This window comes from Phyllostomus discolor, chromosome 7 (genome assembly GCF_004126475.2).
Source record: "Phyllostomus discolor isolate MPI-MPIP mPhyDis1 chromosome 7, mPhyDis1.pri.v3, whole genome shotgun sequence".
NCBI classification, from domain to species: Eukaryota; Metazoa; Chordata; class Mammalia; order Chiroptera; family Phyllostomidae; genus Phyllostomus; species Phyllostomus discolor.
This window is the reverse complement of record NC_040909.2, coordinates 46,591,095-46,615,605: the sequence shown is the minus strand read 5'-3', so window position 1 is coordinate 46,615,605 and position 24,511 is coordinate 46,591,095. Positions and strand designations below refer to the sequence as shown.

Genomic DNA, 24,511 nt, shown 5'->3' with positions numbered 1-24,511 from the left:
GGACCCTCCCTCATGTAGCCCCTGCTCAGTCTGTCTTATGCCAGACACACTCTGCCACATTGTGTCCCTGTACCTATGAGCTCATGGTGTGTGCTCTGCCAGACTGCAGCTCTCTCCCCTCCCTGGTCCATCTCAGCTTCCTCCTCATCAGCCCGCAGGACCTTCACCTCATCAGGGAAGCCTTTCCTGACTGGCACCCTTCTTCCAGGCGAGCAGGCTGGTCATCCTTCCCTTGAGCCTTCACTCTGCCTCAGACTCACCTCTTCTCTAGCACTTGCCACGCATGTGGTTATGTGCCTGCCCTCCTGCCTGCCTCTCTTCAGTGCCGGGCTGGGAGCAGCACCCAGTGAACCTCTGGGTGCGTGGGTGGATTAGTTGCTGGGCAGAGCATATCCTCAAGTGAGAAGTAGCTACATCCCATCTTGTGGTTCCCAGTCCCTACCTCAGAGAGCCTTGTCACAGAGAAAGGAAAATGCAATTTTCCACACATTGGGAGGAGTCCTTCTTCCTAAGTGCCCTGTGCGGAAGAGTCTGTACTGGTCGGCAGCAGTAGAGGGCCTCTGGGACCCTCGTGTTATTGTGCCTTGTCACATAGTAAAAGAGCGAGCACCTTCGCCTGACATTGTAAACTCAACTTGTTATATGCATTTTGCTTTATTATCACTGTGGAAAGCTACTGAATGTCTGTCTTTTCTTTCAGTCAAACGCTTCAGAGAACCAAAGCATGAAAGACGTCCATGGAAGATATGGTAGGCATACAGTATTAACTCATTCCTAGAATGTGTTTGACTGTGTATTATACGGAAGAGTTTATATTTCTCAGGTAAATGTTGAGCCCTACCTTTATTCCATCGTCACCCTAGTGTTCAAGTTTAGAAGATGGAACATAACACAGTGCTCCAGGCTCCTTTGGTTAAGGCTCTGTGCGATTTTGTTAACGCCTCGTGTTCTATAGTCTGTATGCATGTACAAAAAATAACCTAAATTTGGAGAGTAGTCAAATACACTGTGTAAATGCTCCTCTCCCCAAAACTAGTCTTTTTTTGTTCCTGGGTTGACCCTAGGGTGGCAGGTTTTCCTTCCTTCAGACACTGTTTCTATACATAAATCTCCAAAAAGTAAGGGGTCACTTGCAAGGAGATGAGCAGCTCTCCAGGACGACATGATGTGCACAGGAAGCCGTCTCTCTGGGGCTGCCGTAGGCTGGCACCCGCCCTCACAGAACAGCCATCCCCCCCACCCCCAGAAAACTTCTCATACACCCCTGTGATAAAGGCCTCTTTATAAAATGCTATGTACGTGCTTGATTGATCTTTAATGTATTATTTCTAGATGTTCACAATTCTCTTTTTACTTTCTCCTAATCGGTTTCTCTCAAATCCGGGTTTCGAGCTTGGGCCGGGGGGCACCTAGGGAGGGCATAGAATTGGAGCGGGCTGTGTTTCATACACGTCGCCCTTTGGTGACTCCTACTTTGCCATGATTTTAGGAACCAGTTCTCAACCCTCGATCACAGGGATGGTCTGGATTATCTCTAAGGTCTCTTCCAGTCCTGAGACCCCATGGTTGATGTCCGCTGCCTGTGGGCCCTTTCAGCACCCCCTTCAGTGGCCCTGCCCTGCTCTGTGTGCTCAGCCTGGGTCCCTGGAGACATGACCACAATTCAGAGGTTCCTCAGCCGCAAGCCACAGGTTGTCTCTAGGTGTTCGGGGCAGAGGAGAAACCGAAGGCCCCACATTTTCACCGTGTTCCTATGATGCGGATAGGTGTGGGTGGAGGAAATGACACAGGGTGTCCCAAACACTAGTGACCTTGGTTTTTTTCCTTTTTGAAACTCCTGTCATCTAGCCCAGGGTTTGGCAGGCGATTGCTCACTAGCTCACGGGTTGGCCTGGCTCACTGTGTTTCTATGGATCTAGTGTACAGGGGTGGCAGCAGCTGTGGCTGCTTTAGGCTCAGTGGCAGAGCTGAGTAATTGCTACAGAGAACAGCGGTCCACAAAGTCTGAAACATTTCGTCTCTGACCCTTAACACCAAAAGGTTGCCACCTCCAATCCAGCCCACTGTTAGGTGGCAGCAGCTGACAGTGGCTCGGGCCTTCCTCTGCCACCCTGGATCTGTGCAGGTCTTGTTAGCTTTGCACATCACTTCCTCAGCTCCGCGCTGTGAGTGTCAAACAGGCGCCTCGGACTCCATCACAAAGCTGGGATCGAGCATTTCATTTTGAAGTAACAAAGAAATGAACAAGCAAAACATATTTTAAATGTGTGTTCAGTGTGTTTAAACATATAGGGTGGGGCAAAAGTAGGTTTACAGTTGTGAATAGGCAAAACAGAGTTTATTCTTGTGTTATTATTTATTTGTTATTGTACTATGTTCCATATGAACGGCTGTAAACCTACTTTTGCCCATGCTTTATGTTATTAATCAGTGGTCTTTTAGGGACTTCAATGCAATATTATTGAAGCTTTTGAAAGATAGCTGAAATTCCAAGCCTGAATTACCTGTATTTTGCCATGTAGACTGTGTGCTTTTTTGCCCAAATTTTTGAGGGAAAAATACCGGTGCACATTCTACATGGGTAGTGCCTGAAACACCTTGTGTCTGTTCATGTGTTTTGTAATTATTTGTTATATAAAATTTCTTGTACCGTAATATGTTCAAAAATAAATGCTAAAATTCCTTTATAATACCAAAAAACAAGTATCTAAATATAAATAAATAAAATTGAACTAAAAAATTTAAACGAAAGATTTTTTCCCTGAAAGTTTAGGTCAAAAACGTGTGTGCACATTATACATGGCAAAATACGGTAGTACTGATGCCTGGGGGAGAGGTGGCTGGTAATTGGAAGTTGGGACCTCCCAGTGGCTTTTTTCTACTTCAAATGTAACATTTTCCCTAAATTGAATATTACCCTCCTGTCAGTGTGCTCACAAGTACTGATTCTATTTTGTGCAGGTTTTTAGACACTTCCAAACAAGCCATAGGAATGCTGTTCATCCACTTTGCAAATGTGTACCTAGCAGATCTCACTGAAGAGGACCCTTGTTCCCTGTAAGTGATTCCTGTCTGAGCACTAACACCCCCACCCCATGGTTGGAGGTGGAGCTGCCTGCGGCAGCCCCGTTCCTCCAGCTTGGGGGTGGGGCAGCTTGCCTTTGTCCTCTGTGCTCTTCCGAGAGCCCATCCCATGTGTGCTGCCTCTGAGCTCAGACACCTGGTGACAGTGGCCCTGTGCGCTGGCTTTCTGCCAACCAATCAGAGTTCTGTGTCTTGGTTTGTTAGTACCCTTATGTCTCCAGCTTCAGAGCAGCTCCTGGCTGGGCAGCATAATGCCCTGAAGGAGTGTCTGTCTCTGCTGGAACAGCACACATGGGGCTTCTCTGTGGTGTCAGCCACTCAGGGTCAAAGCCATTATTGACTATCATTGACCTCTTGACCCAAAGACCAGGAGTTGTTCCACCCTGTCAGTGCAGTGTGCCTTCCACACAGCCCCCAGACCAGCCTGCCTGAAACCCCAGCGGGGCCATGATATGCAGTGCCCCCTGCTGACAGCCCCCAAATGGCGCCTAGCTTAGCAGATGGAGTGGAAGAGGAGGCTCACCTGCCTTCCCCTGACCTCATCTTGCTCCTTCCTGGCTCAGACTTGGCACTTCAGCTGTGGTGGGCTACTCCTGGTGGCTCTCAGACCTGCCGCTGTCTCCTGCCCCTGTGCCTTTGTCCATGTCCCTCTGCCTGAAATGCCCTCCATCCTGCCCTGCCTCTGTAGGAGAGTGGGGCAGAAGGCTGGTGAGCCCCTTGCCAAGAGGTCTATGATGTATTTAAGATCACTTGGACTGGAAGATTCTTTTAAGCTTCTCTTTTTGGGTGACAGTGTGCAGTTTTTAGATGTAGTCTAGGTCCAGACTTAAGAAGTTGTGAGGTCTCCTCCCCAGGGTCTCCCCTTAAGTAAGACCTGGATAGACTGTGATCTGTTTGAATGTTTATGTCCAACCCCAAAGCAGGGACCGGAGGGTGATGGTCTCACAGGGGAGATGGTTAGGGAAGCGCCTCGTCCTTTCAGTCCTCGAGCCCAGCAGCAAGCTCATGTCATCTTCCGGTGAATCATCTTGATGTTGCTGGCCAAGATATAGTCTGAGAGCCAGCTCTGCACCCCAGAGGCGCTGGGGTGAGAAAGCTTAGTTCCTGGTATAGCCTTAGCTACATCAAGGTTCCTGCATTCACAGGGAAGATGGTTATGGCTCTGCCTGGTGTGGCTCAGTGGGTTAGGTATCATCCCACAAACAAGAAGGTCACTAGTTTGATTCCCAGCCAGGGCATATACCTAGGTTGCAGGCTAGGTCCCCGGTTGGGGACATGCAAGAGGCAACCTATCGATGTTTCTTTCTCTCTCCCTCCCTTCCCCTCTCTTTAAAAATAAATAAATAATATCTAAAGAAAGAGAGATATGAATGATACAGCTTTAAGCAGGACATTAACACACTGCATCACAACCAGGATAGAGAAGGAGCTGTTGACAGATCGTGAGTGCTGGGCCTGGAGAAGAAAAGGTTCAAGATGAATGTCAGGTGGTGACCGAGAGGCCAGACTGTGGGAAGGTGGCTTACCTTCTTTGAGCCTCAGTTCCCGCCTTTGTCCTGTGTGTCCTGCCAGGTCCTCGGGATCACTCCAAAGGTTTCATCAGATGATGAGGACAGTGCCATTGAAAACAGCAGGGGCGCTTCCCAGTGAAGATGTTAATAGTGCAGATGGAGGATATTGTCATTAAAACTTCGGGAAGACTGGAGAGCTCCAGCAGCAGGTTCAGGAGCCGCTTGGTGGGAGAGGAGGAGGGGAGCAGGTGTCTCTGGGTTGTGAGAGGCGCTGCTCCCTGAGGAAGGGCAGGTGCCGCACTGGGGTCTATTCCAGCCCACCACTGCTTTGCTCTGTGACTTTACAGAGGGAGTCAGGGTTGTGTTGGACCTAGGTCTTCTAGGTCTGCACCTTGGGAGTCTGCAGACCTAGAAGAGGAGAAACTTACAAACAGAGGGGGATGAGCTGCTTCCTGTGGGTGGCATCAGGGGTCCCCTGTGCTGGGAACGCTGCTTTGGGTGTGAGCTGAGCTTTTTGACATCCAGGGTTCGGTGATGCTGAGGGTCTGTGATTCTAAGAACACAATGGTATAGTGCTTGCTTCTTGTGTGGCAGGCGCTGTCTATATTTATTGACTCATTTTATCTTCAAACAGCCCTGCAATACTGATACTCGGATTGTCCTCATTTGTAGTTGGGGAACTGAGGCACAGAGAAATTATATAGCTCACAGCTAACAAGTGATGGAGCTGGGATTTGAACTCAGCCATTCTGGCTGCTGGGCCCATATGATACTGACCTGTCTGCCCTAGCACCTCACCTGCGCTGGGTTCAGAGTACAGAGCATTCTCTCTCTATCCCAAGGCCCAGCACACTGTAGGCTCAAATAAATATTCGGTGGGGGAATGAGTGAGCTAACACACGTGCTGGCATACCCGAGGTATGGCAGGTTCTAATGCAGACCACCACAACAAAGCAAGTATCACAATAAAGTGTGTGGTAATCTTGCTAGTGGAAGATCTTGTCTTCAGTTTGTTAAAAAAAAAAATCAACATCTGTAACGCACAATAAACTGAGGTACGCCTGTCTGTGTGTTAGGATGGGGCTCACATGTGAGAACCACTTGAAACCAAGTATCTAAGAACAGCATCGCCTGGGGCCAGAGCCCAGCAGTGACCGTGGAGAAATGATCTGAAAGCAGTTGCTATTCCTTCCGTATCTGGTCTGAGAGTGACCCCTTGTGATTTTAAAGAGGAAGGGCAGGCGGGAGAAAATGCTGTTCCTCCCTTTGGTTTTCTTGCCACTCCAGGTCCCTGACCCCACAGAGCAGAGTGTGCACCCTCTGGTGTCCAAGGGCTATGCCCCTTGTCAAAGTCTGGGCCTTGGGGTGGGGGCTGACTCTGCATAAAATGCCTGAAGCCTCAGTATCTAGAAAGCACTGCAGGTGGTCCATGGTCTCTGGTGTCCGGAGCTACTCTGGGGAGATTCTAAGCCGTGGCATCTGAGAGGGCTAGAACCTGACCTAGTGACTGCTTGTCTCCTGCTCTCTGGAGAGTTAGGGCCTGTGTTCAGTGGGACCCAGTGAGATCTTGGTACAGGGCCTTCAAGAGGGGGCCAGTGGGCCAGAGCCCTTTCCTTGGTAAGGAGAGGAGTGTGTGTCAGGCAGGTGGAAACAGAGCTTACGAGAACACACAGTCATGGTGGGCATGCACTTCTGCCTCTCCTCCTCCCCTTCCTCCGTGATTGTGCCTTTTCCATGGGAAGTAAAGCTCTCTCTTCAGAAGTACTGACCTGCACTTGCCTCCATGGCAGGCTTGAAAGCACAGGGATGAATGAGGGCCATGAGGCCCTGCCCTCTTTGGTCTAAGAAGCCCAGGCCACTCCCTGAGCTGCTGTGGTGCAGCGGCACTGACACGGAGCAGCAGGTCTTTTCATCAGTTCTGTTTCCCTGCTGACTTGCATGGCTGCTTCCAGCCACTCTGTCTTGTGTTGCGTTTTCTTTGGGCAGGAACACTTGTGGTCTTTCAAGTTTGTTTCTCTCTCTCCTGTACCCCTCCCTAAGTTGTCCAGCCCCTGAAGAGTGTCCACACACTGTGTGGGGAGGCCTCACAGAGGTGAGCACTGCGGCCTTTTGCACAGGCACATCACAAGCCCCCAAGCCCCCCACTCCCCCTGAACACGGCCAAACAAAGTGTCCGGTCATCAGCCCTGACCTTGGCACTGATAAGCACACAGGGCCCGACTCAGGGGCTCTTGCTCCCTGGTAGTGCTCCCTGATCATGCCACCGTGCCCTCTCCTCACAGGTACCTCATCAACTTCCTCCTGGACGCCACCGTGGGCATGCTGCTCATCTACGTGGGTGTGCGTGCCATCAGCGTCCTGGTGGAGTGGCAGCAATGGGAGTCCCTGCGTTTTGGCGAATATGGTAACGTACCATGGACACTGGACGGGGCGTGGAGGGGGATTCCTGGAGGGAGCTCTGCTCCTCGCTCCGTACAGCCCTCCAAGCCCGGGATGCAGAGAAGGTTCAGGAGCTGGTGGGTGTCTCTTCTGTAGTGAAGGAGCTTGTTCTGGGGCCTGAGCGCCATCCTCTTGCTAGTGTCAAAGTGCCCCATGTCCAAGGCCTGTGGGTGCTTGCCTCACTGCTTTGGCTCCTGCCTTGGTAGCAGGAGACACCCTAGATGCAGGGAGGGGGAACAACCACCAGAGGGCGTTGGTGGCCTCACCTACAGGGTCATGAGGCCACCTAACTCGACCGAGCTGCCCACCTCATTAGAGAGATGGGGGTGACTCTTGGTCTGGCGGGTGCTCAGTGGGGAGCTGCCCCTCTGTACTGCATGTCTGTGCTTGTCCTGTGTTTGGGCCATTTTATTACTGGGGCTTGAAAAGTCAGGGCTGGGAGGGTCCATCCCCCTGGGACCAAGTCGCTTTGCTGCCTCCTAACTATGGGCTGGCCCCCCAGCCAGCATCTGACACACGTAGTCACCAAGGACACCAGTTCCAGCCTCACTCACAGAGGTAGAACTTCAGCAACTTACAGATGCTGGCCCTGCTTTGACCCCGCACATCTGGTCAGACCCCGTGGGATACAGCTCAGGCAGGAAGCTGCCTGTGCGCTAGTTCTGGGCACAAATGCAGCACCTTCTACTCTGTCCTCCTAGAAAAATGGCCAGATGTGGCCTCAGCAGGGCTACCGGTGAGAGGTGCTGTCTCTGGGTCTTGCCATCGCCTAGTGATTCAGGCCTCAGGGTTTAGGGGGACAGCAGCTCTCTCCCACCTTCACAGCTGGCCCTGCTGTCTACAGGATGGGGCTGTTTCTCAGTGGGGGCAGCACGGGTGGGACCTTTGCCAAGAAAGGTGCACACGGGTTGAGAGGGAAAGAAAGCGGGTGGAATTCTGGCTCCCCGCCCTCCTGTGCTGGGCCCAAGCGCTGCTCACTCCTACATGGTGGAACACTCAGCAGGGACTGACATTGGTAAAGGGGAGCCAGTTCATGGAGCCAGCTGGGAGCGCCTGAGGTATTTCTAGAAATTTTAGTAGTTGTCTGCCTCCACTGAGGGGAGATGAGCTCAGGGAGGGCTTTTCTTAGCCTCGTCACTTGATGCCTGATGAGTCACTGACTTAAGATAGTGTTTGACACACAGCACGTGCTCCTGGGGCTCCGGGGAGGCTCCTGGGGAGCTCCAAGTCACTGACTCCTCAGCTCAGGGGACTGAAACGGACCTCAGCGCACACTGACCACAGCGGCATCATCTTCGTTTATAGGAGAGGCACCCAGAGTGGCTGCATGACGCAGGACGCTCACTCAGCCAGTGCACAGCCAGCGCCAGGGTGGGGGTGGGGAGTTGCTCGTGGCTGCTGCAGTGGGTTCCTGATCCTCCCATCACCTCCAGAAACAGTGTTCGTAGCTACTTCTTTGCTGTTAAGATCCCTTCTGGAAGGCAGCGCTTTCAGCTCACCTATAGCTGGCCAGTGCCGAGGGAGTCCACCCCACAGCCAGTTGCACGCCAGTCCGTGACCTGGGAGTGGACACCACATCTGCTCCTCATACACCAGCAGCGTGGAACCATCTGCTCCCAGTGTATTTTCTCCGCACCCCCGAGAGTAGATCGAAAGGCAGAAGGCAGTGGTTGTTTGACTCTCTTATTTCCACGCCCCCTTCCTCTTAGCTATCAGGCCTGCCTTGGCCCCTGCCCTTGGGCCATCTGCCTCTGCCATTGGCACCCGAGACAGGGCACCTCCTGCTGAAGCTGCCCTTTCCCAGGGACCACCATCCCGAGTTCTCCCACCCCAGATTGGGGAAGGATAGTGTGCGTCCCCAGTTATCTGATTTTTATTTCTACCAATTTCTTCTGTTTCCAGATAATTTTGTTATTTGCTGTAACAAATTATCATAACATTAGTGGTTTAAAACAGCACAAATTGATTATCTTACAGCTCTGTAATTCAGAGGTCCAACATGGGTCTCGTGGACTAAAATCAGGGTGTCGGCAGGACTAGTTCCTTCTGGAGTCTCCGAGGGCAGAAGCCATTTCTAGCCTCTGCCAGCTCCTAAGCCTGCCCGTGTTCCTTGGCTCAGGGACCCTTCCTCTGACCCCAGAGCCAGCAACAGCAGGTTGAGTTCCTCTCCCACCACATCGCCCTGGCCTTCTACCACCTCCTTCTACTTGAAGTGCCTTGTGATGACCTTGGCCTTCCTTGGATACTCCAGGAGACTCTCCCTGTCTTAGAGTTGGCAGACTAGCAACCTTCATTCCCCTCTGTCCCCCTCTGGCATGTTACCTGACACATCCACAGGTTCTGGGGACTAATGTGTGGCTCTCTCTGTGGGGCCATTACGCTACCTGCCACAACTATTAACCACCTTCTGTGCTCGAGGCAATAATTCCACGTAGGCCCCTTCTCAGGTAAATGAAGGAGAAGGGAGTGTGTTCTAGGTGCTTCCGTGGTCCCTAGAAGAGGAGATGGACTTGCTAACAAGAACACAGGACTTGGGGAATGCCACACAGCCCTGAGGGGCAGGACAGGATCCAGGCGACACGTGGTGTCCGCTGTGTGGTGACAGGCTGCTCGTCGCCCAGCAGAAGCCCTAGAAGCAGGGCTGTGTCCCGCAGGCACCGAGGTCTGCGGGCCTGCTGCCTGTCCCTGTCCTCACACTGCCCTGGGAAACCTCTCTGGATACAGGCACGCTCCTCCCTTCAGCTCCTATGCCTGCGATTTATCCTGAGGAAGTAATTCAACAAAACAAAGCCCCTGTGCACCCGAGGGTGTCCCGGGTGATAAGAAGCGGACACAGCAAGAATGCCTGGCTTGTTTGACCTTAAAAGATGAGACTGCAGGGAACACAAGACTCACGTGAAACAGAAATGAGAACCAGCCGTCCCCACACATGGTCTGGGTGCACAGGAGGAAGTGATGTGTGCCAGTGGGTGACACTTGATTTTTTCCTTTTTCACTGTGTTTTCTTTTTTCCCTTAACTTCCTTATTAAAGCATCAAAATGAAAACAGAGGCAGCTGCAGCTGAGTTGTGGCTCTGAAACTCAGCAGTGTGAGCAGCAGGAGGCACAGGGGGAACATCTCCCCTTTTGGCAGCCACTCCGGTGGAGAGCAGAGGGAGTGCACACTCTGCGCACGCAGGCTTCCTCTTGGTGCTGCAGAAGTGTTGCCACCTGGTCTGTTGGCTTTTAAACACGCCAGTCCCGACTCATCGATACTCCCCACCAGTACTCTCTGTCTGTCCCCAACCTTACTTAACAGTTTTTAACAAATATTTTGATCTGTTGTTTTTGAGGACTTTTCTCAGTAAGGTCAGATAGTGTACTGAAAGAGTTACAAAATGCCACTGAAAATCCAGCTGGGAGAGATTGTGCTTCTGAAATGACTTGGCTCAAACTCGAGTTGTCCCCGAAGTAAAAGTAGACGGCCTCAGAAGAAGCAGCAATGCCTCCCTGCGTGCTTTCTGCACACTTCTCCCAAGGTTTTCCAGAAAAGGGAATGGCCTGGTGTTGTGTCCATTACCGCTGCCTAAAGGCATTCCTGGTGCTTCCACTGGATGCAGTGGCAGGCTGTGGCGGTGCTGGGGGCCGCAGCACTGGTGCCTGGACAGGACTGGCCGTAGCAGCAGATGAGAAGCCGGGGATTTCTCTCTGGGCCATATTCTTTTCCCAGCCTGGCCTGGGGCCTTTGCCTGCCGTGAATGTTACTGTCTGTCTCCTCCTCTGGCCAGCTGTGGTCAGATAGCCCCAGCAGTCTCCCCTCTCCCCGCTACTCTCCCCTGGGTCTGCCATTAGGGAGATGAGTGTTGCCCCCCAGGGGCACCAGCCTGGGGGTTCTTCCTGTCACTGAAGATGTAGTCCTTTCCCTGGAGGGGCCAGTCCTCCACCCTTCATCAAGTCCCCTTTGAAACATTCTAGACGCACTTCAGGGCCTGGTGTCCTTCAGCGTGGGCTGGTGGTGCCTCCATTTCTCAAGCACAGTGACTGACAGGATCACAGGCCTTTGTCCACCCCGAGGCACAGCCCATCATTCCTTGCCTTGAAGACTTTTCTTCCTTGTCCCCAGTCCAAGGTGTTTTGGGGGGGCTCTACCCCAGACAGAATCTGAATTCCTCCAGAGTCAGATTTCTGCTTTCAGGGCTGAGGCAGCAGGAAGGGGGAGGAGGGGAGAGAGGGGGTGGGGGGAACAAGGAGGTTGTTGCTGCGTTCATAATTCAAAAACATCGGCCGCGCCCGGGTGGGGGAGGGCGGACAGCAGCACAGTCCATGGAAAAACCAACAGTGGGTAATAATAGCAGTCTTGCTTAACACAGCTTCTGCTGCCAGCGGACAAAAAGCACCAACTCTTCTGAGCGCCAGCAATAGGCACTTACTAACTTTAGTGCTTTTTTATTATATCTGAGAATCTCTTGAAAGAAAAGCCACTCTGGTGTCTCCAAATTAGGAATTTTCTGATTTTGTTTAAAACACCCACCCACATTAGTCTGCCCGGGCTGAGCTGGTTCTTGGTGCTTTGGGGGCTTGTTCAGTAGCTGTGGAGCCAGGGCTGTGGTGTGGGGCAAGGGAGTGAGGGCCCTCGGGGTCTGTGGGGGCGGGGCGGGGTGGGGCCTCAGTCTGACCTGGGTCCGGGCTGCGTGTGACTGGGCGTCCTCTCCTGCAGGAGACCCTGTGCAGTGCGGCGCCTGGGCCGGGCAGTGTGCTCTTTACATCGTGATCATGGTCTTTGAAAAGTCTGTCGTCTTCATCGTCCTTCTCATACTTCAGTGGAAGAAGGTTTGCCTCTTGTCTCTCCTTCAGTAGCTCCTGGGATGCTAAGACAGCACTTTCCCCTTTCCACCCCCCAACCTCAACCCCATTGGGAAACCAACTTCGTAATTTCTTAATTTGTTTTGTTTTTTAACTCCATGTACGCAAAGTGGAGTTGGTCTGATGTGGCACCTATTTATTGGCTACCTGCCAAGAGAGTAACTAGTCAATTTTTTACACCATCCACTTCAATGACACAAGTGTCCGCTCTAGATTAAGCCAAGGGAATATATAAATCCAATGAAAATACAGTCCTGTCTGATACTAGTCTCATGCCTTGCAACTGTAAATGCCAGGCAGATGTTCTTCACATTTGTAAATGTTTTCTTCACACACCTGTCTAGGCCAGTGCTTCAACCTTGCCTTCAGGTGCCACATGCACCAGCTGGTCACAGGCGGCTCCCCCGGCCCCTCAGCCCTGTGCTCTGCCCCGTTCCCCACCCTGTGCAGATAAGCCTCCGCTGCCCACCCGCTCCATGTGCCCACATGACACCAGCCAGAGGGGCCTTGGAAACAAGTAGCTTGGCCATCCTTTGGCTTTATTTGTGGCTGGGCTTTACTTTTTAAGAAAATAAACCAAGACTTTTTAGAGCTGTTGTCCTTTAGGAGGTGGTTGGGGTACAGGGTTTCTGTTAGAAAGTGGTCAGAATCTGTAATGACCTCACTCCCCAAGTCTGAAGCACTAGCTGCTCCGAGTGGTCTCTGAGGGGGTCCCTCACAGCAGTCAAACCTGGGGACTGCGCAGCCCTGGGCATGAGGTGCTGGGGTGAATGTCTAAGCCGAGTCCCCCTCTCAGGGCCTCACGGGGTTTTCCCTCCGCCCTCCTTCCAGGCACTTTCTCTGTGGCTTCTCCCACCTCACTGCGTCTGCTTCTCCTTGCAGGTGGCCCTACTGAATCCTATTGAAAACCCAGACCTGAAACTGGCCATCGTCATGCTGATCGTCCCCTTCTTTGTCAACGTCAGTGCCATGTTGCATTTTTAACCCCAGTTTGCTCCCTGCCTTCCGGTTCCTGTTCAGAGTTTTGAGTCTGACAGAAAAAACACCTTACAGCTCTCAGGTCCCTCTGTGTGAGCATTTGCCACCTCCCCACCCGGACCCCAGACCCAGAAATGGCAGGGTTGCTTCCTCCCCAGGCAGACCCCTGCTCCGGGGCCTCTGGCAGCGTATCTTGCCTTCCCTGCCAGCGGCCTTCTGCCGGGAGTCCCACCCTTGTGTGGCAGTGGCTCCTGGATCAGGATCGATGGGGTTTCACCCCATCATCCATTCTTGACCACAGAGTTCCAGGAGAAACTCACGACCACACTGGCTAGAAGTTAAGAAATAAGAGAGGAAACCGTAGAGGAACCTGGGTCTGACAGGCGTGGCAGTGTGTGCTGGTGGACCTGCCCGGCCGGAGCAGGACTGGGAGCCTGGAGACCTTGGTTCCAGGCCCCGTTCTGCCAGTGGCTGCGGCGAGGACCGAGGTAGGCTGTCCTGTCAGTCACCACCATGAAATCCTTGGGGTAAATAGGGCAGGATTTTCTCTGATAAGAAAGCAAATGAAATAGAGTTTAGGAATCTCTTTTCTGAAGAGATGGCAGGGGGACTGGGCACAGTTTTTCCTTCCCTAGTTCAGGTGTTGCAATCTGGAAGGTGCGGGAGGGATGGGGGCCTGGGGGCCGTTCCACATGCTTCCGTAAGGGGCCTATCCCAGAGTAATCTGCACTTTTCCTCCCCACAGGCTCTGATGTTTTGGGTAGTGGACAATTTCCTCATGAGAAAGGGGAGGACGAAAGCTAAACTGGAAGAAAGGGGAGCCAACCAAGACTCGAGGAACGGGAGCAAGGTCCGCTACCGAAGGGCCGCATCCCACGAGGAGTCGGAGTCCGAGGTAGGGCCGGCCCCCGTGCTGCTGACCTGAGGACGCCTCTGGTCTCGTGTCTCCCGCCAACCAGGGGCAGGGACACAAGGCTGGCAGTTCCCAGCCAGACCAGACCCATCCCTGCTGTCCCCGAGGGCTTCCTGCCACATCCCCTAAACCAGTGGGGGGAGACAGGAAAGGGAGGAGCGGCCGTGTTCCAGGGAAGCTGGCAAGGACTCATGGGCCCGACCGTTGACCTTTAAGTATCAAGGTGTTTGAATCCCTGCCCACCACTGATGAGCAAGGGAAGTGTTGGCTGAGGCAGCTGGAAACTTCTGAAATGTAGGGGTAGCCAGATGTCCTGGGGGGAACCTCATCTGCTCTTATTTTCAAGTTTCTTGACTTAAAGGTTTGCACTGAAGGGAGGCTCCTGGTCGTAAACAGGAGCGTGAGGCCAGGCTGCGTGTCCTGGGCAGCCGGCACCATGCCACACTTCTGTGCTGCCCCACAGTGTCCTTGGTCAGCTTCCGTGGTTGCTGACCAGTTCGCTGTGGGGGGCCTTCAGGATGGCTGAGGGAGTGTCTCCCCAAGAGGCCTCCGTACCTGTGCATGAGGAGAAGGTGACGCCTGAGCAGCTCCTCGTAACTCTGTGTTCTGAGACAGGCGGAACCCTGCGAGGACACGGGGCCATCTGTTTCTCTCCTGGGGCGCCCGGAGGGCGTTTGGAAAGCTGAATGAATAGGTGGTAGCACAGAGTAGTCCCTAGAACCTGGCCTGGGGCCAGGCATGTTGTAAGAGCTCAGTGAACATGAGGTGAATGACAGCGTCACAGGCAGAAGCAGCTGCTCCGGATCGATCATGGTCATGTGATTTGGGGCTCGGGCAATAACGTAAAATTCATTGTGGCCAGAGCAGCATGTGTTCCAGAAGACAGGATAGAATAACAAAAATAAGCAGGGGGCGAAGGCCTGAGCTAGGTGGGCCAGGTGCTCTGTGATCCAGGCTGAGGGACCGGGCATGCCTGTGCAGGCGGTGGGGAGCCGCAGAGAGGGTGGGATGGGGGGCCAAGGCCGGAGGCAGGAAACGCTGCAGGGGAGTGGCCAGGGAGAGGTGGTGAGACTATCCCGGCCTGGAGTAGAAGGGGCCCCACACGCAGGGGCGCGCAGGGACTCTCCATCCCTGAGGCCGCCCCTGCTTCCCTGGTGCGCAGAGGTCTGAGGGGCCAGGCAGGTGGGTGGTGAATGAGTGGGGGTGCCCCAGCGCCCCGACTGCAGGGCCCAGTCCTTCAGGGGCCCACAGAGTCAGAGCGACCCACAGATGCGTTCTTTTCCTTTAGAAAGGGGCTTTCCGCTTTGCAGTTGCTGAATTTGAGGCAGCCTCCAGGGCCTGGGCCTCCGTCTGTCAAGACTGGGCTGCGAGTGCCTGCTGAGTTTGCTGTGACTGGGGTCGGCCCCAGCTAGAGGTTAGGTGGAGCAGCGGGGAGCACCAGCAGGGGGCAGGGTGTGTGGACTCAGTGCGGTTTCCGTAGCCCTGGATGGGATCTGGAGGGGCCAGCGTGTCTTTCTGTGAAGGGCGGCTCCCGTCACGCTCTTTTACAGAAACATGAGACCGAGGCCTTGTGGAGGGACTGGCACCCGTGTGCCAGGGTCCAGGGAGGGCAGAGGAAGGTGGCACCACTGGTGGTGACTCAGGGACATGCCTCTCCGCTGCCTCAGATCCTGATCTCGGCCGATGATGAGATGGAGGAGTCCGACACGGAGGAGGACCTCCGCCGGCTGACCCCCCTGAAGCCTGCGAAGAAGAAGAAGCACCACTTTGGGCTGCCTGTATGACACGTTCCTGCGCTGCGGTCAGGCCTGGGGGCCCGGCCTGCTGACAGCGGCAGACGGTGGTCCCTCTGCAGGGTCATTCCTCCCTCCTCTCTGCCCCCCTCTTCTACCTCCATGCTCTCGCTGTCTCCGCCCACTCCCAGACGACTGTGACTGGAGAAAGGGCGGGAGAGCCGGCGCCAGGGGCGCGGCGGTTGGAGGTGTCCACTCAGTTGCACTACAAACACTGACCAAATATGCAAGCAGGGCGTTTCCTGTGTGTGTCGTCGTCCTGAGGGTGTTGTGAGGGACCCACGAGCCCTGTCCTGTGTCTGGCAGGGTGGCACTGAGGAGAAACATGCACACGCGCACACACACACAGATTGTGCAAAGAGCCTTCCCCGGAGGCTTGGGGAGTGAAGACGAAACATGTTTTGGGCTAAAAGTCACTCACTGACGAAGTTGGAACCACAATGCTTTCTTACTTGAAGTGGCTTTTATAACTATTATTTCTAAAGTCTGTTTTATGAGCTGTCACAGTGTTAATGTTTTTTGAGTATGTGTTTATTTCCTATGGGACTAATGGGCAAAACATAGATTTTTAAGTCTTCCGTATGCTGTTGACTTTTATATTTTTAAGTTATATTTTCATACTATTGTATTTAAAAACTTTTTAACTCCCAAAGAAATGGGTTTGTTTGCCTTTCGTGGGATGTGAACTGGTTGGGTGGAGGGGAGCCGAGAGCTCCTCATTTGGAGCATTGTTAGGTAGCCTACGATAAGATGAGGCAGTGAGCCCAGCAGGAAGGCAGATGGGCCCTCACCTGAAGTCAGCGCCCTGTGCAGTGAAGGTCAGGCCTGGGTGGGGGGAAGGGTCAAACTCAGACCCAGCGTTGAGTGCACGCCAGGGCCCGGCCGCTCCTTGGCGTTTCTGCTGGCTGGGCAGAGGGCCTCGTTCAAGGGGACAAAAAAAAGCATCTAAGAGGTCTTTCTGTCTAGAGAAGTTGCGACTGTGAGGCCACTTGTGTTTGTTCCCTGCCTGTCGTCAGAGCCCCCATGTCTGCAGTCTGAAATGTCTCAGCCTTCCTGCCTCCCACTGTGCAGCCTTCAGAGCTGGCTTCCTGACCCAGCTCCGGGTCAGGCTGCCCCGGGCCTGTTATCTCCTCCACCTTTATTTTGCACAAGAGTCTGGAGAACACCTGCCGGACCAAATCGTCCTGTTTGTCACGTACTCCAGGGCTGTGGTGTGGCTGCATCCACAGCCAGGACGAGGTGCTTCTAAGCTGTGTCCCTTCCTTGGGGAGAGGCCCCCATTCAGCCTGGGCACAGGCCCTGTGGCTGTGGGAGTCGGCCGACGGGCAGGGAGTGGGCTGACTGGGCACTGGCCTGCTGTGGACACGGCATGGTGGAGCACCCAGTGCCGTCACAGCCGGAGACACAGAAGTCCGCACTCCCGAGTGTGAGCTGCTAAGGAGATGGGTGGGGAGGCCACACCACCCGGAACCTTATTTTTAAACCTACATAAAACGTGTTTCACTTAAGAAGACTGGGTCTGAATTGTGGCATTGAGCCAAGCTGCTCACCCAGGCATGCTGGGCCTGGCCTCTGCCTGTCACGCATGTGGGACATGGGGGGTCAGCCTTGGGGAGGCCTTCTCTGTCCATCCTCTCTAGGAGTCCACAAGCCAGAGGGGCTGAGAGGAGCCGGACCCTGTAACTGTGGTGGGAGGTGACTGCCAGGTGAGCGTCTGCAGCTGGAGAGAAGAGGCGAGGCCGGGTGGTGCCTCGTATGAGATTGGAGTCCATCTCCTTTCTCACGTTACCTCCACTCACCCCCTCCCATGCTCTGGCTGTGTCAGTGGGTATCTCCGCTAGAGAAGTGGCATTGGGAAGACCAGTCCCTTGTGACCTGGCTGACTCTCCTTGTCACTCCGATTTCATTTTGATTTGAACAACCTGTGCCCACAGCTGCGTTTTGAACCTTCCTGAGCTCAGAATTGGAGCTTCATTTCCGGTCTCGAGCCCCTGATGTTTCCACACTGCAGATGGGGTGGGGGAGCGTTAGTCTGTGAAATCGGGAACCTGGGTTACATGGACCCCAGGTGATCTGCTCACCTCAAGGCTTGTCCCAGTACCTGCTGGGAAGTGGGTTTAGTGGACAAAGAAGTTGTGAGTGAGTGGTGGTTTCCCCCTGTGTCCTGATGTTCAGTAAGGGCTGTAGTCTCTGAACTGTGGCTGTGCAACTGGCTAACTAGGGGACGGTGTCTGCCCACCGAGGGCCTGTGCTCTGTGGGGCTGGACAGGGTGGCCTCCCGAGTTTGGCCTTGTCCTCCTCCTGAGTTTATACACCCACGCACATGCGCACACACACAGCACAGAGTTCGCATTCCCTGGGAGTGTGTCCTGTGCCACTGGGTCTTCTTTGTGGCATACTGCCCAGATGCGGCAGATGCAGGGGGCCTGTCAGGACTTCTCCGGAGCTGCCTTTCTTCCCTGGGCGAACTTCCACACCACCTGCTCCAAGATGCCTTACGAGGTGCAGCTCCTTGCTCAGCCACGTGGCAAGTATCACTGTGCTTGAGAAACCATAGGACACCGATGATATTGTTCACTGTCCATCTCGTTTGTCAGAATCTGAACCTTGGCTAAGCCACCCATGGTAGAAACTTGTAAGTCAAGGTCATGAATAAATTTCTTGTAACTAATGGAAATAACCTAAAGAGGCAGAACTGTCATAACTGAGTGGAAGAGATGATTGTGGCTGTTCTTCCCTCTGCTGTCAGTGGGATGTGGACAGTGGTGAGGAGGGATGCTGGTGGGATCCCAGGTAGCTGTGGCTTCTTGGTCCACTCAGCTGGAAGGCCCGTGAGGTGAAGCCCTCGGACACACTGGCGGGCTCCTGCCTCAAGCTTTAACTTGTGCCCCTTCCTGGCAATGGGAGTCCTGGGTTAGTGTTGACATGTTGCACCTCTGAAGGGAAGACACAGAAAGGCTCTGATCCACAGTGTCTGCCCCTATAGGACTTAGGCTGCTGTCCAGCGTCCCTGACTAAAGGTGCCCTGGGACTGCAGCCCACTCTGCCCTACTCACAGCAGGCCGCTGGCTGCTCTGCAGCCAGGCCAGTGTGCTGATGCTGGGAGCTTCCTGTCCTCCAGAGCAGCCCCTTTGTAAGGTGTGTAGGGCTGGCTTTTAGAAGTTTCCCTCACTTCCACCTGCGGGGAGAGCTCTCTGTTCTACCCTGGGAAACCTTGGCTCCCTGAAGGGCTTTGTCCTCTGTGAGGGACTTCCGGTCCAAGTGTCGTCGGTACCTTGAGATGCTGGGTGGGTGGGTTGATTTAATTTGATTTCTCTTTTCATGAAGTTTATTAAAAGTCAGATGTATGTGAGCAAAAACCACAGTCTACTTCCACTGTCTGCCTGGGGGGTGTTGAATTGGTGTTGGTATGATTCACAGAAACACATTTTTGAAATGAAAGGGAAGACAATGTACTTACACTGTAAAATGGTTTACAATAAACTTTGACATCTTATTACAGCTTTTTAAAAAAAAACTATCACCTTTGTGCTTGTTGGTGTGTGTTCTTTGGAGTCAAAACAGCTTAGTGGTGTCAAGAAAATTTCCCCAGTGGGTTGGAAGGTGGTCCCTAGGAAACAGAGCGAAAATGAACCTGACGTTGCCTCCTAGCAGATGTGGGAACCAAAGGCTGCTGAGAAAAAAACAAATACACTTTACCATTTCCACTTCCCTGCTGATGTGAGTAAAAGCTACTCCACGACCCCTGGGGAGCAAGTAGTGCTGGGAGATGGAGTGTGAGACGTAAACATCATACATCCTTGTCCCTGAGGCCACGGGGCAAGAAGGCAGGAGCCTCCCTGGGCAGAGCCCGCTGTGGGGGCAGAGCCAGCTGTGGGGGCAGTGCTGAAGGCCTCATCCCGGGATCTGGGCCCTCCCAGTCCAGGCCTGCCCTCAGTGCCTCTTGGCCCCCGTTCAGAGTCCTGGGTTTATGCCCAAGGCCATTGGAGAACATTCCTCATGTCAGCACTTGTCTCAGACGGAGCCTGGCAGTCTTCACATTGGCCTCCTGGGGTCAGGACCAGGCAGGGGGGCATTCAGGTGGGGTTTGAGGTGTGACAGCAGTGGAGTAGCTTTCGGGATCACCAGATGTCAGTGCCCTGGTTGGGTTCGGTCTGCACGGAGCCCTCGAGGACAAAGATGATCTCACATGTACTGCCCACCCCCACCCCAGGCTTAAGGTCCTGCTGCGGGTCTTCCCTGCAGGGACAGGGGTTTTAGGAGCCAGCAGTGGAGAACTAGGTGACCTTCAAGGGAGTCCTTGGGCCTGTCCCTCCGTCTACAGCTCAATACCTGCAAGGGGCTTGACTTTCTCCCCCGCCCTTTCAGCACCCTAAGTGTCCTCAGGCCTGGCGACCTTATCTTAGAGGTTCAGTGCTGTTTCCTGTAATCAGCTCACCTTTACACAAAGCACGGTTTCCTCCTGGCCCTTCCTGGGCACTTTACCCCCCTGCCTTCTTCATCCCTTTGCTAAATGTGCACTGGGAGGGAGACAAAGGGCGGTGGCACCAGCATCCAACTAGGGATGGGGAGCGCCCCAGGCTTCCCTTGGCTGCAGTTTCTCCACCTATGAACCAGGGGCACCCTGTGCTCTGAGTCCACCATGAGGGCCCAGGGAGCTCGCAGCGAGCAAAGCCCGAGAGAGGCAGACACAGGAAGTTCCCGCCCTGCTCCCGGATGGGATGGAAAGTCTCTTTCCTCTGGAATCCCGGGAAGGGGTAGAAGAGAGAAAAACAAGTTCAGTGTGGTCCATCCTGGCCCCCGGCCCTCCCTTCCTCAGGGACACCCCCACACTGGGATGGACTGTCGCAGATGGACAGCTTCTTCTGCCACACACACATTCCAGGACCTACATTCATAAACACACAAGTCACTGCCAGTCCCAGCACCTCCCACTTGAAAGTAGAGCAGCTGTCTGTGTCACCAGCGCTGCAGCCTCCTGGGCAGAAGTGCTCAGCGAGCCCCTAACATCTCCGAGAATAAACGCTGAAGCCAGTGGCTGTGTGGACCTGAATCATAAGGAAGCCTGTCGGAGCAGGGGGAGTGACTTCCCAGGACTGGCAAGCGGGCTATATAAGCTCCAGAGGGTTGGACGCCGCTCAGATCTCCCACCAGTGCCTTTGGAGCAGCTCTCCCACAGCACCCACCATGTCCCAGGTAGGGGGCCCAGCACGGGTTGGGGGTTGGGGGTGGGTGGATAGCTGGACACTACCATCTCTGGCAGCTGTGTCTCGAGCAGAGTTCCAAGCATAAACAGAGGGCTCGGCAGGGAGGGCCCCCACCCAGCTTACCCCGAGAGGCCCGTGTGTAGCTTGGGTTTGGTGGCAGCCCACAGCTGGTCAGCAGGGCTGGAGGAGCTGTGTGTGCCTCAGGATCTCTGAGTGTGCCTTTATGTGTGAGGGGGCTGCCTGCATGACTTGGTGTGTGCGTTTGTAGCTGTGTGTGTGTGCATGTGTGAAGTGTACAGCTCTATGCCCCGGGTCTCCAGCAGGATGTGTCCCTGCGCAGGGGTGTGTGGCCCAGGGGCCCAGCCTAAGCTCAGGGACCAGGGAGCCTTTGCCCCTGCCTCTAGGGCTTAGGAAGCAGTAAGGCCTCAGACTCCCAGGCACCTGGGGTTGAGGGGTAAAGTAGACCCCGAGTCCAGGTATCCCAGCTCTGGAGGGATGGAGACCAGCCCGCTAAGGGGAGGGTTGTCCTTACTGCCTGCTCCATGGGCAGATGCTGACTTGGGACTGTGCCTTCATGAGCATCTGATTCCTCTACTACATTCCACCCCAAAGCACACAAGGTAAATCCTGGCAATTTGGGAGGAGAGCAAAAATACCTAAGGGACCCCTGCCACCACCCCGAGAATGGGTCTTGGTATTCACCAAAAGCCTTGTAATTCAGCCTCAAGGCTGCTCCCTTTCCACTTTGCCCATTGTGCCCAAGCTTGAGCGTGTCCAGGCAGGAGAGTGAAGCCACAGCAGCCACAGTGTCACAGTTCCCAGTCTGGAAAGGTCAGAGAGACTCAGGTGAGGGGTCATGGGGTGATGTACAGTCAGGGAGGCTTCCTGGAAGAAGGGGGCCTTGAAGTGGCTTGAGTTCAGTGAGCAGGGAAGAGGGGTCTCAGGGCTGAGGCACAGAGGTGGGAAAGGGGGTGTCTCAGCCCGAAGGCCTCGGGTTGTAAGACGAAGTTCTGGGCTCTCCAAGGCTGGCCCTCAGGAAGCCCCCATCAAGAAGAAGCGCCCCCCCGTGAAGGAGGAGGACCTGAAGGGGGCCCGGGGGAACCTGGCCAAGGACCAGGCAATCAAGTCCAAGACCTACCAGGTCATGCAGGAGTGTGGTGAGTGTTCTCAGGGTGCTGGGGCCAGGGGGCAGCTGGGGCTTGGGGGTACAGATGTGTGTCAGCAGTGGTGGGGAGGATGGGGATTCTATGGGTCCTTTCTAAGAGTCCAGAGCTTCTGGGCTCAGGGGTTGCTCCCCAGAAAAGGGACCTTCCTTCCTGAGGAAGCTGGGTCGGGCCCCTGAGCACACCCTGTCCCATCCTCCCTGCAGAGCAAGCTGGCGTGGCTGCCCCATCAGTGTTCAGCCGCACCCGGACCGGCACTGAGACCGTCTTTGAGAAGCCCAAAGCTGGACCCGCCAAGAGTGTCTTTGGCTGAGAGGAGCACACCAGTCCCCCAGCACTGCCAGCACCTGAACACAGGAGTCTCCCCAAGATCTTGTTTATGCCAGAACTCACTTGCTCCCCAGCTGCCTCTGGGACTGCCACCCCTCCCCCACAGCCCTGGCCCCTGGGCCCAGGGACTCCCACCAGCACCTGCGAAACACCAATAAAGAAGATGCCTAATTGGGCATCAGCATTTGGAGGGTGTTGGCTGGTCACTGGCCACGGCCCTGGAGTGCAGGAGAGGGGGCGGCAGTGTGGGGTGTGGGCATGTTCTCTACCCTCCATGTCTGGGGGGGGGGGCGGTCCTAGAGGGTAATGAGGTGCCATTATGGCCTCTGCTATGCACTAGAACCATGGAAGTAGAGATCTGGTGCTGAGCTGTGTGACTTCAGACCACCTCTCCTTTTCTGAGGCTCAGTTTCCCCTTGTGTGGAATAGTGTTGAGCTGGAGCCTATTGCATAAAACAGGCCACAGTGATGCTGCTCAGAGTGAAGCATGGCAGGGGGAGGGCCTGCGACAGAAGCCAGGGAGATGCTTCTAAGGAGCCGGGGCTCTCACGGTCCCCTCCCCCTACACTCATGTACTGCTGCCTTGCCATCTTGCATCCCTCAAAGACAGCCATGTCAAGGCTCAGTGGCCGGTGGCAGTCTGCTTCCTGAGCTGTGCCCCCCAAAAAACTCAGGGTGATTCTCCTATGCCACTCCCACAGCTCTGGCACAGCTGTGGGAGCACTAGGTTCTGGGCTCGTATGAGATCCTTCACTCTTCAGGCCGGTGTCTCCTGTGTGCACGGAGCTGTCAGATTCAGGGGACTCCAGAGGCCTGTCCAGCTGTGACAGAAAGACCACAGACTGTCCAGGGCCAGGTTGCCAGGGCCTGGGTTCCCAGTGCCTAGCTCAGGGCTGTGCCTGCAGGGAAGCCCTGCCTGTCCCCTGGACAGGTGGACCTGCCTGCTCGGAGCCTTTCCCACGTTCCAGGCCAGCCTGGTCTCCTTTTGCAGCTGTTTCCGGGCTGGGCCTGTGTTCCTTGCCCCAAGAGAGCAGGCCTTCTGTGGGCACAGGGCCCGGGCCTGCTCATGGGCTCCTTGGGGAGGCTCTTTCCCCGGAATGCTGAAGGGCTACACGCCCCTGTGCAAATCCCAATCATATCAGAGCCAAAGGGCGAGCAGCCGGGCTACACACAGTGGTGAGGCTTCTGGCTGTGGTTATGAGAAGGGAAGGGAACTTGTGTTTCAGCCACAGACAGCTCCAAAGTCTGTGATGCCCTCTTCCCGGGGCCAGATGCTGCTGCCATTGACCTAGGAGGAGACTCCTTCCCAGCCCTCTGCAAGCCAGTCACTGCCCAGCATCCCGTGCAGGCCCCCAAGATGGCTGCTTGCGCCCCCAGAGCTGCTGTCAGGGAGTCCTCCTTCCCCAGCCCAGGGTGTGGCACCTGGCCATGCTTCTGAAGCATCTTCACCCCACTGTGCACCAACGCAGGAGCCAGGCTTCTCCAGAGCCACCAGGGACAAAACACCAGCTGTGTCTGGATCCCGCTATTTACTCACTTTATTGTTGTTTGTTTTAAAAGCATTTCAACTTTATTAAAGGAAAATTGAACAAAGTCATCGGTAATCCTGCCCCCGGCCCTGGGGCCACCCCCGACTGTGGGTCCAGGCTCATGACAAGGGCACTGCCTCCGTGTGCTGACAGATGGGTGGTCCGCCCTTTCTCATGCGAGCCGTGATTCGTCAGCCCCCCTTGACATGACCGGCCTCCACGCAGGCCGCCCGAGCGTGCACGCCACCACACTGAATCGCCCCCTTTAGGAGCTCTGTCCTTTCTCTTCTGTTCCACACGTTCCTGTCAGCACGCTCCCCTGAGGGAGGGCGCTGGGCCATGAGGTGCAGGCATCTTGGTGGCTCTCGGTTTGTATCGCCAAAGCGAAGGTCTCGTGCTGGGGGCCTTGCTGGAATTGAACCGAGAGCCCTGGCCAGATTAATGGGGCCTGAACAGTAGTCTGGGAGCCCAGGAGAGGGAAGGGGTCTCCTGGGCCCAGCTGCTCTCACCCCAGAAATAGGCAGACCCATCCTGCCTGGGCGCCAACAGATCCCCCCCACTCGGGCACCCCAGGGGGTGCTCTGTGCTTCAGGGCCCCACCACGCAGGCACACTGACCCAACCCTGAAGGCTCCTTCCTCCCGGAAGCTGCCCCCACCCTCTTCCCAGCCATCCCTCTGTTCCCCCCAAGTTGGGCTTACGGAGCATGGGCTGGCTCACTGT

At 54.8% G+C, this 24,511-nt stretch overlaps 2 protein-coding genes across 2 annotated transcripts in view; both read left to right on the top strand.

Moving 5' to 3' along the window:
- Window positions 1-19,068, top strand: part of LOC114501990 (store-operated calcium entry regulator STIMATE) — a 56,151-nt gene extending 37,083 nt beyond the window's left edge. Inside the window, exons 2-8 of the mRNA XM_028518790.2 lie at window positions 701-749; window positions 2,962-3,057; window positions 6,878-6,999; window positions 11,731-11,843; window positions 12,759-12,836; window positions 13,600-13,749; window positions 15,435-19,068. Of these exons, the coding sequence (XP_028374591.1) occupies window positions 701-749; window positions 2,962-3,057; window positions 6,878-6,999; window positions 11,731-11,843; window positions 12,759-12,836; window positions 13,600-13,749; window positions 15,435-15,551 (725 nt within the window). The 3' untranslated portion in view covers window positions 15,552-19,068. The remainder of the gene's footprint in view (window positions 1-700; window positions 750-2,961; window positions 3,058-6,877; window positions 7,000-11,730; window positions 11,844-12,758; window positions 12,837-13,599; window positions 13,750-15,434) is intronic.
- A 1,406-nt stretch (window positions 19,069-20,474) lies between these two features.
- On the top strand, window positions 20,475-22,450 carry MUSTN1 (musculoskeletal, embryonic nuclear protein 1). The gene is made up of 3 exons (XM_028518791.2): window positions 20,475-20,756; window positions 21,792-21,924; window positions 22,137-22,450. The coding sequence occupies exons 1-3, from the start codon at window positions 20,748-20,750 to the stop codon at window positions 22,241-22,243; spliced, it is 249 nt and encodes an 82-aa protein (XP_028374592.1). The 5' UTR covers window positions 20,475-20,747; the 3' UTR covers window positions 22,244-22,450.
- Window positions 22,451-24,511: the final 2,061 nt, after the last annotated feature.